Source organism: Equus asinus, chromosome 29 (assembly GCF_041296235.1).
Source record: "Equus asinus isolate D_3611 breed Donkey chromosome 29, EquAss-T2T_v2, whole genome shotgun sequence".
NCBI lineage: Eukaryota > Metazoa > Chordata > Mammalia > Perissodactyla > Equidae > Equus > Equus asinus.
Genome location: NC_091818.1, coordinates 40305371 through 40318769, shown reverse-complemented (window position 1 = coordinate 40318769; position 13399 = coordinate 40305371). Strand labels below are relative to the sequence as shown.

The following is a 13399-nucleotide window of genomic DNA, read 5'->3' as shown; positions in this document are numbered from 1 at the left end:
CGGGCCCGCCCTGCCCCTGCGCTTCCCGCCGCTCCGCGGTTCCTCCCTCCGCCCGTGACGCGCCCTGCCTTTGCCCAAATATGTCCCTCCCCCCCACCCCCCTCGCCGGGCCCGCGCCCGCAGGCGCCCGGGAGCCCCGGGGCTGGCACTCGGACGTCGCCTGGTCGCGGTGTCCTGGGCCGGCCCCGCCGCGAGCGCTCCTCCGCGATGCCCTTCAGGAGAGGTAGGCGGTCCCCCCGGGGCCAGCGCGGTGCGGGCCGGGGACCTGCGCGCGCCAGGTGCGGAGCCCGCGCGCCTGGGGATGCGGCCGCGCGGGGCTGGCGGGGGCCGGGACCGGCGCCGCTTGGTCCTGTCGGGCCCGCCCCGCCCCCGGAGCCCCGAGCTATCCCCCTGTTCTGCCCCGCATCATCGCCCCCCTGGGCGCCGAACTCTTTCCCGCCCCGCCTGGCCCCTCGGGCCTCCGCCCCCAGCTCTGCGTTTCCCCCTCCAGTCCCGCGTGGTCTCTGCGGCCCCGCACCGCCCCTCCGGGCCAGCCCTGCCCCTGCGGCCGCCGTTGCCCCACTGATCCCGCATCGCCCCCTCCGATCTCGCACTTCCCCCTACCGCCCCTGCGCCCGCGCCGCCCCTCCGGCCGCTTGGGGCCGACGCCACGTGCCCGAGCCGGTGCGCCCCGCGGGGTAGCTGGGGCGGCGCGCCGAGCGGCACTTTGAACGAATCCCCCGATCGCGCTGCCCTCAAGTTCCCAGATGCTGGGGGAGCGGTGTGGGCCCGGCGGGCTGGCGATTTGGGGTTGTCCGGTGGCGCAGCTCTGTTGGATCCCCGCTGCGCACTCTGATTGCATCTGCGTCTAGGAGAGAGACTCGGGGTGCGGGGGCAGGCTGGTGGCAGGCAGATCTGAGTGCGAGCCCTGTTTGCGGCCCTTTCTACCTTCTGACCGTTGGATAGTCATTTAAGCACGCAGAGCCTCGTGTCTTCATTGACAACGTGAGCGCCAGGATAGGGATGACTGTGTGCCGACTACGTGAGGGGAGATGGGCCCGGCCTAGAAAGGGGCCCCCTGGCAAGACCTTCCTCCGTGTGCCTGGCCCCCTGCAGGCCCTTACCGGGGCGAAGACGACTCGCATTTAGGTTCCATCCCTGGGGCTTTCTCTGCATGGGGTGGCGGGTGAGGTGGTGGGTGCGCGAGGCCGCCAGAAAGTCCCAGATGCTCGTGTTCCCCTGCCGGGAAAGGGGGTAGCCGGTTGTATTTGGCCCTATTTTAGGGGCAGGGCGATGGAGACCCTGCCGCTCCCAAGGCACTGTAGAGCTGGGCTGGGACCCTCCGGCACCCTCAGGTGGGAGGGACCCTAGGATAGAGGGGGCCGCAGTTTCACTTTCCAGTCAGCGCTGTCTGACTCCTCCGCTTTTTGTATTTGTGTTGGGAGAGGCTTGGGCTCTGGTGAACCATGTCAGTCTCGACCCAAGGCTTCCCCACTGCCGCTGGGTACAGTGAACAAGTGAAAACTAACTAAGAGGAAGGCTAGACTGCCGGGGCCCTGGGCCCTGCGGCCATGCTGGGAGCTTTCCTCCCACCCCCTCCACCCACCTTTCTGTCCGCCCCTCCCCTTCTCTCATAATTCACATTGATTGTCAGGTTGATGCTGTGGGGTTGCCAGTGACGTCCTGTTGGCCTTTGTCCCTTGAACAGAGGTTGCTAAGATGCGATTATGAGCTCCTGGTTGTGAGGGGGTGGTTGGCAATCCCTGTCCTGTTGGGGATGATGAGAGGAAGGTGACAGCTAAGAACAGGGCTAAGTTCTGTGGGTCCTCGGTCCTGTTTAGTCCCCGGTCACTGTCCTCAGGTCTCCATTATTCCACATATAACGTGGCCACCTCTTCTCTGGAGGGTCTCTCCGAGTGATACCCCACCTCGTTTAACTGCTGCGAACAGTCATTGATCTGCTGAGTTTATCACTTCCGCTGCCCACTTGTGTCTTTGTGGTCTCTGGCTCAAACTCTTAGAAGGCAGAGACATCCGTTTGCTTGTCACAGCACTCGGGGAAGCCTTATGCAGCAAGGATTAGGGGCTGGCCCGTGGCCCAGTGGTTACATTCACGTGCTTGCTTTGGTGGCCCAGGGTTTCGCCGGTTTGGATCCTGGGCGTGGACCTGGCACCGCTCATCAAGCCATGCTGAGGCAGCATCCCACATGGCACAACTAGAAGGACCTACAGCTAGAATATACAACTATGTACTGGGGGTCTTTGGGGAGAAGAAGAAGAAGGAAAAAGGATTCAATAACTGGGCTGTTAAATGATTTTTTGTATGTGGAAATTTCACTTTATGACAGCATAGTGTACTATTATGTCGCACAGGGCAGAACATTTACACACTGCCAACCGTGTGAGGCTTTTTTTTTTTTTAATCTGAAGAGAACACTGCTGCCTGGAGAGGGAAGTACCGTCCCTCTGTTCTGTGGGTGCTGATTCTCCAAGGTCCCAAGGTGTGAGCAACAGTCGTTGTTGGGTTTTCCAGAAGCTTCGGTGTCAGAAGGGGCAGGGACTCTGGCGGGCTTTGAGGCAAAGGCAGAACTTCCCACTTTACTGACTTGTGATCTCCTGTTAGAAGTAAACACAAGTGGAAATGTCACGGAGACCGGCTTTGTTCAGCAGCGTGATGAGACCTCATCTGCAGCTGCCTGGAGGTGAGGGGAGCCCGGTGCCCCATCTCTGGAACCGTTAGATGGTGGAGACGCCAGTGTATATGTGCTTTTATATTTTTTTGAATTTTGAACCATCTGAATGTATTAACTATTCAAAAAGGTAATAAAATAAATAGGAAATGGAAAGACTTTGCTGTTCTCCTCCCAAAACGAAGAGAAGCCAGATGGAGGACTGCCTTCTAGCCTTCTGGAAGGTTAATTGACTGCCAATGCCCTTCCTATGCTGAGTTTCTGTGTCTCGACAAGTAAAACTTTGGGAGCAGCTCAGTTGGGGGCCTGGCAGGAAGCGCTTGGCTTGCTCACTTCTGTTGGGCAAGTTGCGAAGAGTTTAATGAAGGGAAACTTAGGAAGGTTTGGGTCAGGTGTAGGAAAACCACAAGGGATGGTGCGTTACCACCCCAGGCCTGAAAGATGGAGGGACCGAGCGGTCCCTGGAGCCTGCGGCCTGATGGAAGCTGCTCCTTCCTCGAGGATGCCAGCTGCTTATAGCCCCTCAGAGAGCAAACTGGGAGCATCACATCACCACCGGCGCTCACACGCCTCCCGCCCTCTGACCTCATGGCATCGGCCGCCGGAAGGCCAGGAGCAGCTGATGTCCATGCAGGCCGGCCCACTGAGCCGCAGAGCTGGGTGCATTTGCCTTTTGGGGAGCGTGGATGGGTGAGAAGATAACCAGCACGGGGTCTTAGGTCCTGGCCCTGTGCCTCAGCTTTGAGAGGAGCAGAATCGATGTCCACCAAATTGGATTAGGGCAGCTTTAGTGATTGCAGCCTCCTCATTCACTCACTCACTCATTCATTCTTTCGTTCGTTCATTCTCTAGATTGAGTGCTTGCTCTGCACCAGGCATGCACGAGGTGCCAGGTGAATAAGAGAGAGACTGGGCAGTTCCTCCCTGCTCTCTCTCCAGCATGGTCCACAGCGCTGTGACGGTGTCAGGCAGAAAGCGGTTTGCATGAGGGCAGTGAATGGAGGCGGCCGAGGCTGGCCCGGCAGCAGTTGGCAGTGACCTTCCTGCCGGCAGGCGGGGATGAGATGCGAGCTGCGAGGCTCGCATTCACAGCTCTTCTTGGCTGGTGCAGGAGGATGGTGCTGGGGTGGGGAACTTTGGCCAAGCTGCTGGAGAAGGAGGTGTGGAGAGGAGGTTTGGAGATTGGTTTGATAAGAAGGAAACGAACACACAGGAAATTCGTGAGAACAGAAGGGGCAGGAAAAACTCAGGGTAGATCCCCGGAGGAAGGTCATGACCCGGGAATTAAATCTGGAAACCAGCTAAGAGGGAGGCTGACGCACTTCTTCCCTGGAAACCTTTAAAAATAGGAGGGATGGCGATTTTTCAGGTGATTTAGGTGTGGCTCTGCTCAGAGACTAAATTCTCGAGGTTCCTTTTGGGTGGAGATGCCTATAAAAATGTCTTCAGACAGCGCTGACTCAAGTATTCACAAGGGACAGGAGGAGGAGCCGGCGGAGGTTCTAACAGTAGATAACAGTAAGAAACCGAAGTAACACTTGGTGAGCACCTTCCAAGTCCTGGGTGCTGTGCTGAGTGCTTACACGGGTTCCTCTCTCCTCACAACTCCCCTCTGAAGTGTGTGGTATTATTATTTCCGTTGTAAAGATAAAGGAAGTGAAGCTTAGGTTGCGTAACTAAGTTCCTTCAGCACATTGCGTGCCTAACAGAGCTGGGACCTAGACCTCTGTGTTGCGCCTTTCCAGCACGGACCACGATGATGGGGCAGGATATATATGATAGGACGTGTCATATGATATATGTACGATATGATGTGTCATATGATATGATGTGATATGATATATGATGTATGGTATGATATAGGATATGATATGTACAATGCGATGTGGTGCATGTTATATGATAAGTGTGATATGATATGCATGATATGTATAATATGTGATATATAATATGAGGTATGAGATATGATGCATGATATGAGGTATGATACATGATGTCTGATGTGATATGTCTATGATATGATGTGTAGATGTGATACGATGCATGTTATATGATATGATACGCATGATGTGATATGATGTATGATATGTGATATATGATATGAGGTATGATATATGATGCATGATGTGAAGTATGATATATGATGTATGGTATGAAGTATAATGTATGATTTGATATGATGTATATGTATGATATGATGTGATACATGCTATGATATGTACGATATGATATGATGTATGTTATGTGATATGATATGCACGATATGATATCATGCATGATATGTATCATATGATATGATGTATATCAGGCAGAAACCATGTGGTCTGATACCTGCCATTATGAATCAGCATCGTCTTTTACAGTAGAAACAAGTAGAGAGGCACACTTACATGTTTGACTCATCCAGAAGCAGAAGCACGTGGAAACAGCTGGGGTCCTGCAGCCTCTCTCTGGGTGGCCCCAAGGGCACTGCTTTCAGGTGTTGATCTTGTAACCTGGGCCGGCTGTCGTGGCGTTGACAAGCCTGCCAGATGTTGGGCCACAGCTGCACAGTCCCCTGCTGGGCACAGAAGGTCCAGGGATGCAGGGAACATGAGGGAAAAACAAGTTACGCCATGGCAAGGGGCGCAGCACCTACGGAATTCCTGTAGGTCCGCTGCCTGCCACAGGCCCTCAGTCGGAGATAGGTCGGCATTTGTGGACCACAAAGCCGGGACCTCTTCTCCTCTTCTCTCCCCAGCGGGAGGGCAAAGAGCAGATCCTGAGACCCTCTCCAGGAGGAGCTGGGCTGGGTCTCGGTTCTTTTCTTCCTTTCCTGAGCTCCTCTGCTGTGCTGGGCAGTACCCTCTGCTCTGGGTCTTTGTTCTGGGGCTGTCTCTCCTCTCTTGGGGCCTAGCAGCTTTCTGGATGAGAAGGCGGCTCCCTGGCCTTTTCAGGGCTCTGCCCTTGCCGTGACTGCAGCACGCTCCCCGAGGAGGGGGACCGAGGGACGTGGGCTCTGGGAAGCACCTGCTGGCCTGGCTGAGCCAGCTCAGTTTCCCATCAGGGCCCTGCTGTCTCCGGGCTTCCCCTCTCTGGTGTATTGTGCAAATCTTCTGCTGGCTGTGTCTTTGTGGGCCTCTGATCACTGAGCTGCACTCTTCTGACATTTCCCATGACTCCTTAAAGCGCGTTCTCTGCTGGGGTCAGGTGTGTTCCTCAGCGTCCAGTAGTGGCCAGCCTAGGGCCACCACGTGCTCTTGCTCCTGCTGCTCCCCTCGTGCATCCTCCCCTCTCCTCGCACCCCGCCGCACCTTCCAAGGACCCACCACCCTTCACGCTACTGCCCGCACACACACGCACGCACACACACACACACACGCATGCACGCGTGCATGTGCATGCTTCTGGTCATTCCTCAGGGCCCTGCTCGAGTTCCAGTCCTCTCCGCCCCCTTTCCCATCCACTCTGTGCAGTTGGGGCCTTGCACGTATGTCCTGTCCCATAACCAGAGCTTCCAACGTCCTTGTCCTCGGATGCGCCCTGGATGTTCCTTTGTCAGCTCTCTGGGGGAGGGTCCGTCTCATACTTTCACAGGGCCACGTGGCAGCAAGTGCTTCACAAGTTCTTGTGCTTGGTTAATTTGTCAAAAACTCTAGTTTCTTCTGGAATGGGTATTTGCAGAGCCAAATTAAGACCATCAGAAATGCCGGTCACTGAAAACTTGTGGTCATCCCCCCACAAGTCATTTAAAATAAAGACAACACCAGCTCATAAATGTAAGCAAGGCAGACGCATTCCTGATTCTTACGATGGCACCATTTTGGTACTTGTGGGGAATATCAAGTTCTAAACAAGAATAGCAACCACAGCTGGTGCTGTGAGCGTGCGCGCAGTCTGCGTTTTGGTTGGTTCAGACCAGGGCTCTCCTGCAGGTGGCTTTCCACCTGGAGAGAGCTGAAAACACCAGGTGCTCGGAAGGGCTCAGAAACTGTAGCTGTTGGAAGTGCTCAAGCATCCTTCACATTCCTTATCCCCTGCGGGGAATTGTCGTTCTCTCCCTTAATCTCACAGGCTGCTAGGACTTTCCCCGAGGGCAGGGCATGTATCTTCGTCTGTGTCCCAGCACACAGCACACACCTTGGTGGCCTTTCTGTTTCCTCCATATCTGCAGCCGACCCCTCCCCTGGAGGTGCGGGGAGCAGGCCCTTGGGGGCCCGAGGAAGGCCAGTCTTCCTGCCCCTCCCAGTGTTGTATTTAGATGAAAGCTGGGTAACCAGAACACAGGAAAGAAGTCACAAGGTCACAGGAGAAACAGAAGGGCAGCGGAGAGGCCCAGGCAGTGGAGGAGGAGGGGAGGGGAAGGAGGAGGGAGGGAGCCCCACCCTTTTATAACATCTGCCGTCCCCCCACAATGGCTCCCAGGTGACTGTACACGGGACACCACTCCTTCGGCAGGAATGTGGCTGTGTTCACAGCTTGGTTAGTCTCTAAGCATTTCTAATCGTTTGTCGGGACACTTCTGAGAGTGGCTCCAGCAGGTCCCCCGGGCGGTAGAAGTGGGGACAGGGCAGCTGTCTGGAGCCTCTGAGGAGTGTGGGGCGCGCCCCTCGTTAGGAATTGAATGTGTACCAAGTGCCGTGGCCCCGGGGAGAAACACTGGCCTGGGAGCCCAGAGACCAGGTTGTGACAGGTCCACTTGTGTCAGTAACTGGCTCGGGGATCTCAAGGAAGCCGCCGAAGAGCACTTGGCCTCAGTTTACCCATCTGTAAAAGAAGGAGGTGAACTGAGATTCCCTCCAACTCAGAGGGAATCGGTGTCACACATACACCGCGTCTCCACCCTCCCAGGCTTCTTGGCTGAGCTGGCAGCAGGAGGAAGAAGGGAGTCCCTCTGAGTCTTTGTCCTCCGAAGACTTTGTCTCGTGCACCCTGGCCTGGTCCCTCCCAGCGTCTCCCGGTGAGAGGCCCAGTTTTCAGACGGCCCTGGCTTCTCTGGTCTCTGTGCTCCTTCGGCTTCGACTTTAGGATGGAAATTGGTGCCAAAAGGAAGTGGGTGTTGGAGTCCAGCTTCCGTGGATGCACGTTATCTCTTTCTGCCCTATTAAGCCAGTCTAGAACTTTCTGTCTCTGATGTCAGGCCATCACAATCAGGAGTCGGCGGGTTTTTCAGGGAGCCCCAGGGCCAAGAACTCTTTGCTAGTCTCCCCAGAGTCTAAAGAAACCACTAGGAGCAGGTCCTCCCATGCGGAGCACCAGGAAAGGGGGGTGGGGCAAGGGGAAGAGATTTAATTATTTCAGAACTCGGAGGCCCTGGAGTTCTCCATGTCTCTTCAGTTGTAAGCAACTTGGGAAATGCAGAAAACATTTTCTAAATGTTTTCTAAGTGTTCTAAAGCAGGACACAGAAGTTGCTCATCCTTTCCTGGCCTGCAGAGGCATAGTTCCACAATTTCCTCCCGGTGATTGGGACAGTGGGGGACAACAGTAAGGGGGACTCAGGGAAGGGTGGCCCCAAATGGCACGTACGGCTCCTGGCCGCATCTTGGGTCCAGGGACTGAGCAGGGGGGCCTGGCCTCGGGGATGTCCAAAGCCCTGGTCAGGGGCCAGGCAGGGGACATCTGAGGCGTGGACAAGCTTGCGGCTGTCCCGCTCCATCCTCCGGCAGCCTCTCCAGATGTCGCTCCGGAAGGCATCTGACAGGACAGTTCAGCAAGCACACTTCCCCTGGCCTGGGTGTTCACGGTTTGTCAGAAAATGAGCCTCCCGCGTCCCCATGTCCTCGGCAGCTTCTCCAGAGGGGCAGCCCCTCATCCTGGCTTTCCTCCCGTGATGAGAGGTGCTGAGCTGTGCAGATGGTTTTGAGGAAACAACTGTCTTCTTTCTTAGGGCCGAACTGCTTTGGCATTCTGACTGTCTGCTTGACATACGGAACCCCAGCAAGCGGGTTCAGGAAGCCCTCCCTCTGAGGCTGCTGAAGTCAGGAATCCAGGACGTGGGGATGCGGGCAAGCCCAGTCGCAGGAAGAGTGAGGGTTCATCAGTGAGTGGGTGGCGAACAGCTTAGAGCGGTGCCTCCAAGGCCGTGTGCGCTTCCAGCAGGAGGAGAGAAAGAGGAAGATGCTGGCCATGAGAGAGATGCGTTTCGATGCACAGTCTCCAGGGAAGGCCTGGCCCTCAGCACCGTGGCCACGTGACTGTCGGGGCGGCCACATGCTGGCCTGGAACAGTGGGTACAGAAGCATCATTTGTCTAAGAACGAAACCAGACCCCCCCATGGCTTATTCCTGGCACACATTTGGATTAACTGGGGAGCTTTTAAAAAAAGTCTGATGCTCCAGAAATCCTGATTCATAGTTCTGGGTTGATGCCTGTACAGAAATTTTCATGAAACATTCACGATACTTATCCTGAGAATAAAGAGTACACGCTGATATTTTCTCGTCTGTTCCGTTTCAGTGAAAAAGATTCTGATCTGGTTCCGATCACTTGATTTCAAGGCCACTAATGCGGAGGAACCACAATCCTGAGAAGGCTGCTGCATTGCGACAGCTTGTCCTGTGGAAGCTGGGAAGCCCAAAACTACATTTCCCAGACTCCCTTGCAGCGAGGGTTCTGGGTGTGATTTAGGGTCTCTGGCAAGATCTGGGTGGTCCCGCTTCGGGGCTTCTGCTGGCAGGCCCTGCTGTGGAGGCGTCCGAGCTCTCGGTGGGGACTTTCCGAGGAGGCCATGGGAGCCATGGGAGGAGGCAGTGAGCCTGGATAAATGGATGGAGGCCCCACAACAACCAGCCATCGGCAGGGGCCACACTTCTCTGGGGATATTCACAAAAGAAATATTTGGGGAACACTGGGAAAGGGAGGGTTATAGACTCGATAGCTGAGGAAATTAAGTAGAAATGGCAAGAAACACATCTGGAGGCCCCCTCTGCCTGCTGATACCTGCCTGGCCCGTGAGGTTCCTTCTGTGCTTCCATCGCCCGTCAATCATGCAGCAAAGGTCTGTTCGAGGCCCCGTGGACCCGAAGTGCTGAGGGTACAGCTCGAACACCTGCCCTCGGGGGCTTGCATTCTGACGGGGCAGACAGACAATGAGCAGAGGAGTGAGTCAATACAGAGCGTGCCCAATGGGTATAAGAAATGGGTGGGGACAAATAAGGCAGGAAAGAGGAGGGAGAGTGGGGGAGGACGTGGCCTGCTGTTTTAAGTAGGATGGTCACTGAGAGGTGACATTTGGGTAGAGACTGAAGGAAGTGAGGAGTGGACCTTGCAATATCTTAGGAGAGCGGTCTGTAAGGGGGAGTGTAGGTGCTAAGGCCCTGTGGCCTCAGTAGGCTCAGTGTTGGAGGGACATATGGAGGCCAGGGAGGCTGGAGCAGAATGAGCGTGGGACATGGTTCAGAGGTTACAAGGCCCATCCGGTAGGTCAAGGCTGTCCTAAGGCCTTGGCCCCTTCCTCTGAGGAGGATGGGAAGCTGTGGCAGGTTTTTGTGAAGGAGTGGCATGAATTAACTTTATATTATAAACCACGTATACAGTATGTGGCCGCCCTCCTGAGAAGAGATAGTAGGGTGACGAGGATGAATCCAGGAGAGGAGGTAGGAGTCCGTTGGTGGGGGGTGATGCTGGTTTAGGTCAGAGTGGTGGAGGGGCAGGTGGTTGTAAGAGGTTGCATTCGGAATATAGTTAGGAGATAGAGAGACAGGACCTGTTGATGGATTGGAGGTGGATGAGAGAAAGAGCAATCGTGGCTGACTCCTCCAGCTGCCTTCCGGCTGGCGCGTGGAGATGCCGAAAGCATGGACGGGTTTTGGAACAGCTGCACCCCAGCCGAGGCGGAGGTTACCGTGAGGTCGGCGGAGCTCGGTGACTGGAGCCGCAGACCTCCCCGAGCGGCGGTTCAGTTTCTGTCCGTGGTTCAAAAGGACTGGGCCTCAGGAGGCAGCCTTCCAGAAAGATCCATCATGCTCTGGGCCAATTGCCAGACAGACGCTTCTTTTAAGAAGAAACTAGCTTTCACAAGCAGAGCTCGGGTATTTTCCAAGCTGGTAGGGAAGCATTTGGTGGGTTTGCCACTTTGCCAGTGTTTCCATGTTGGTGGTACCCAATTACCAGTGAAATTTCTGTCCGTCCCTCAGTTTCCTTAAACTGTGAAGGGCTCAATTGTTGCGGGTAGGGGGACCGCACTCCAGGAAAGCTTCCTGAGCAAAGAGCCCAGCCACCACCTGGCCCAATTAGCCTCCAGACAGGGAGTGCGATGCCACCTGGTTCGCCCAGGATTTCCGTGTTTCCGCATGGAAAGTTGCTAGGCCTGGCACCTCCTTAGGTCAATGTCCCAGGTAAGCCAGGATGGTTGGTTCCTCTCTTCCAGCCAACCCCTGTGCCATAGGCTTGATGACAGCTAGGTAGCCTCATTAATGTTTGGACAACAAAAGGAAGAATTCAAGTGAATTTTATGGCCCTGGGCCACAGACTTGAAACTATGGAAGATACGTTTCAAAGCAACAGATGTGTGAGAAAGTCCAAACCAGAATTTTATCATCAATTTCCTGTCTCAGAATAACAGTAAAGGGCTCTGAATCCGCAAATTGCCTGGTTTCTGTGTGAAAAATCTAAACCTTGAACGTCATCCGTTTATAATAAAATGAGTCAGTTAACGTCCCCTTTACTATAAATCATGTTTACTGTTGTTACATCACTTCCCAGATAGAAACGGAGAACAAAAAAATGGAGTCCACTTCCAGCTGAAATCCTGTTTTATGCAAATTGTGGATGACAAAAAGGCTTTTTGTTTAAAGTCCTTTGAATGAAGCACAAGGTCATGTTGTCCCTACTGCTTTGTAGCAAATTGATTTCTTAATCTTATAGAACTTTAAAAAATTCATTTTGGAATGCATACAATAAGTACGCGGCAGGACAGTAAAAATCATAATTCACGCTATAGAAGAACCGACAGTACCCGGCAAGGAGACACTTCCTTTTTCTCTGTGGCTGTGTTCCTTTCTCTGGCTTCTGTTAGAAATAACCGAATAACTGGTAAAACCTTTTAAATGTGTAGACATAAGATAAGGAAATAAAGAAATGTAACCTCCTCCGTGACCAGGAAAATGCAGATGGAGACCGCGATGGGAGGGACAATTTTATGCCTATTTGGTTGGCAGAAGGGAAGTCGGGCAGTCTTAAGTGTTGGAGAGGATGTGGCTCAGAAGGGTCTCTGATGCATCATGGCGGGCGTGGAAACTCGTACAAGGGCCTCGGAAGCGGTTGGGAATTATTTTGTGAAGCTGAAATTCACATACCCCGGAACTGGGTGTGTCACTGGGAGAAACTTCTGTTCAGATGCCGTTCATTCCCAGCAGCAGTCTCCTAGGAAAGCCCTCGAAACAAGCCAAGGCACACGGACGGGAGGAGAATGAATGAATTCTGGGTATAGTTACATGATGGAATGTCATACGGCAGCCTGAACATGCTAGACTCTGGTAGACAGCTACCTTCCGTGTTGTCCATGACTGTCAAGAAAATCCCAAAACATGAGAACAATAAAAACACCTAAAATGAAACAATATGTTTTTAAGGAATACATATATAACAAAACCATATTTCTTGTATGAGATTCAGGATAATGGTTACTTCTCTTTGGAGGGGGGCGGGAGCAGGGGGTGGGGGGTATACAGCTGGATGGAACAGAGTCAGAAACCCAACGGCTGATGGATTCCTGGTTGTCCATCCTATCATTTGAATAAACAAATACAGAAGTGGGCCATTCTAGGATCAGTGATGAGCGTGTGGGATGGACCAAGGATTATGATTAACCCAGTTCTCTACACCTGAGGTCCAAAAACCAGGAAGGAATGAAGCAGCATTTCCCTCCTGCTTGTTAAAGAGATCATGGGTTCCAAAGCTGGAAGCATTCATGGTTTATAAAATAGTTTTTTTTTTTTTTTAAGATTGGCACCTGAGCTAACATCTGTTGCCAACCTTCTTTTTTTTCCTTCTTCTCCCCAAAGCTCCTTAGTACATAGGTGTATATTCTACTTGTAGGTCCTTCCGGTTGTGCTATGTGGGACGCCGCCTCAGCATGGCTTGATGAGTGGTGCCATGTCCATGCCCAGGATCTGAACTGGCGAAATTCTGGGCTGCCAAAGCAGAGTGTGCAAATTTAAACTCTCAGCCACAGTGCCAGCCCCTATAAAATAGTTTTAAGGCAATTGGATTGCCATTTGTCCTTACAGTAGTTTTTTTTTTTTTTTTTTTTTTTTGCTGAGGAAGATTTGCCCTGAGCTAACATCCATGCCAGTCTTCCTCTGTTTTTTAGTATGTGGGCCACCAGCACAGCATGGCTGCTAACAGAGCGGTGTAGGTCTGTGCCTGGGAATCAAACTCGTGGCACCAAAGTGGAGAGTGCTGATGTTAACCACTAGACCACTGGGGCTGGTCTGTGATTGTTTTCCTTTTTTTTTCTTTTTGTGAGGAAGATTGGCCCTGAGCTAATATCTGTTGCCTCTTTTTGCTTGACAAGGAAGATTGTGGCTGAGCTAAACATCTGTGCCAATCTTTCCCTATTTTACATGGGATGCCTCCACAGCATGGCTTGATGAGCATTGCTACATCCGCGCCTGGGATCCGAACCTGTGAACCCCAGGGGAGTACATGAACTTAACCACTAAGTGATTGTTTTCTTAATGAAATGAATACGTAGCAAGAAGAGTACCGTAAACCTAAGACTGAATGTCGCTCTTCATCAAAATAGAA

The 13399-nt window shown here is 53.2% G+C and overlaps 1 protein-coding gene across 6 annotated transcripts in view; it reads left to right on the top strand.

Annotated features, from left to right (window-relative positions):
* The first annotated feature begins 59 nt into the window (after window positions 1-59).
* The window catches only part of PFKFB3 (6-phosphofructo-2-kinase/fructose-2,6-biphosphatase 3), a 115962-nt gene continuing 102622 nt past the window's right edge, over window positions 60-13399 (top strand). For all 6 annotated transcript variants that reach the window (XR_011499248.1, XM_070500985.1, XM_070500986.1 and 3 more), the window contains exon 1: window positions 60-223. Coding sequence is in view for 5 of the 6 variants with exons in the window: in XM_070500985.1 (XP_070357086.1) it covers window positions 208-223 (16 nt within the window). In the remaining variant the exon portion in view is untranslated. The remainder of the gene's footprint in view (window positions 224-13399) is intronic.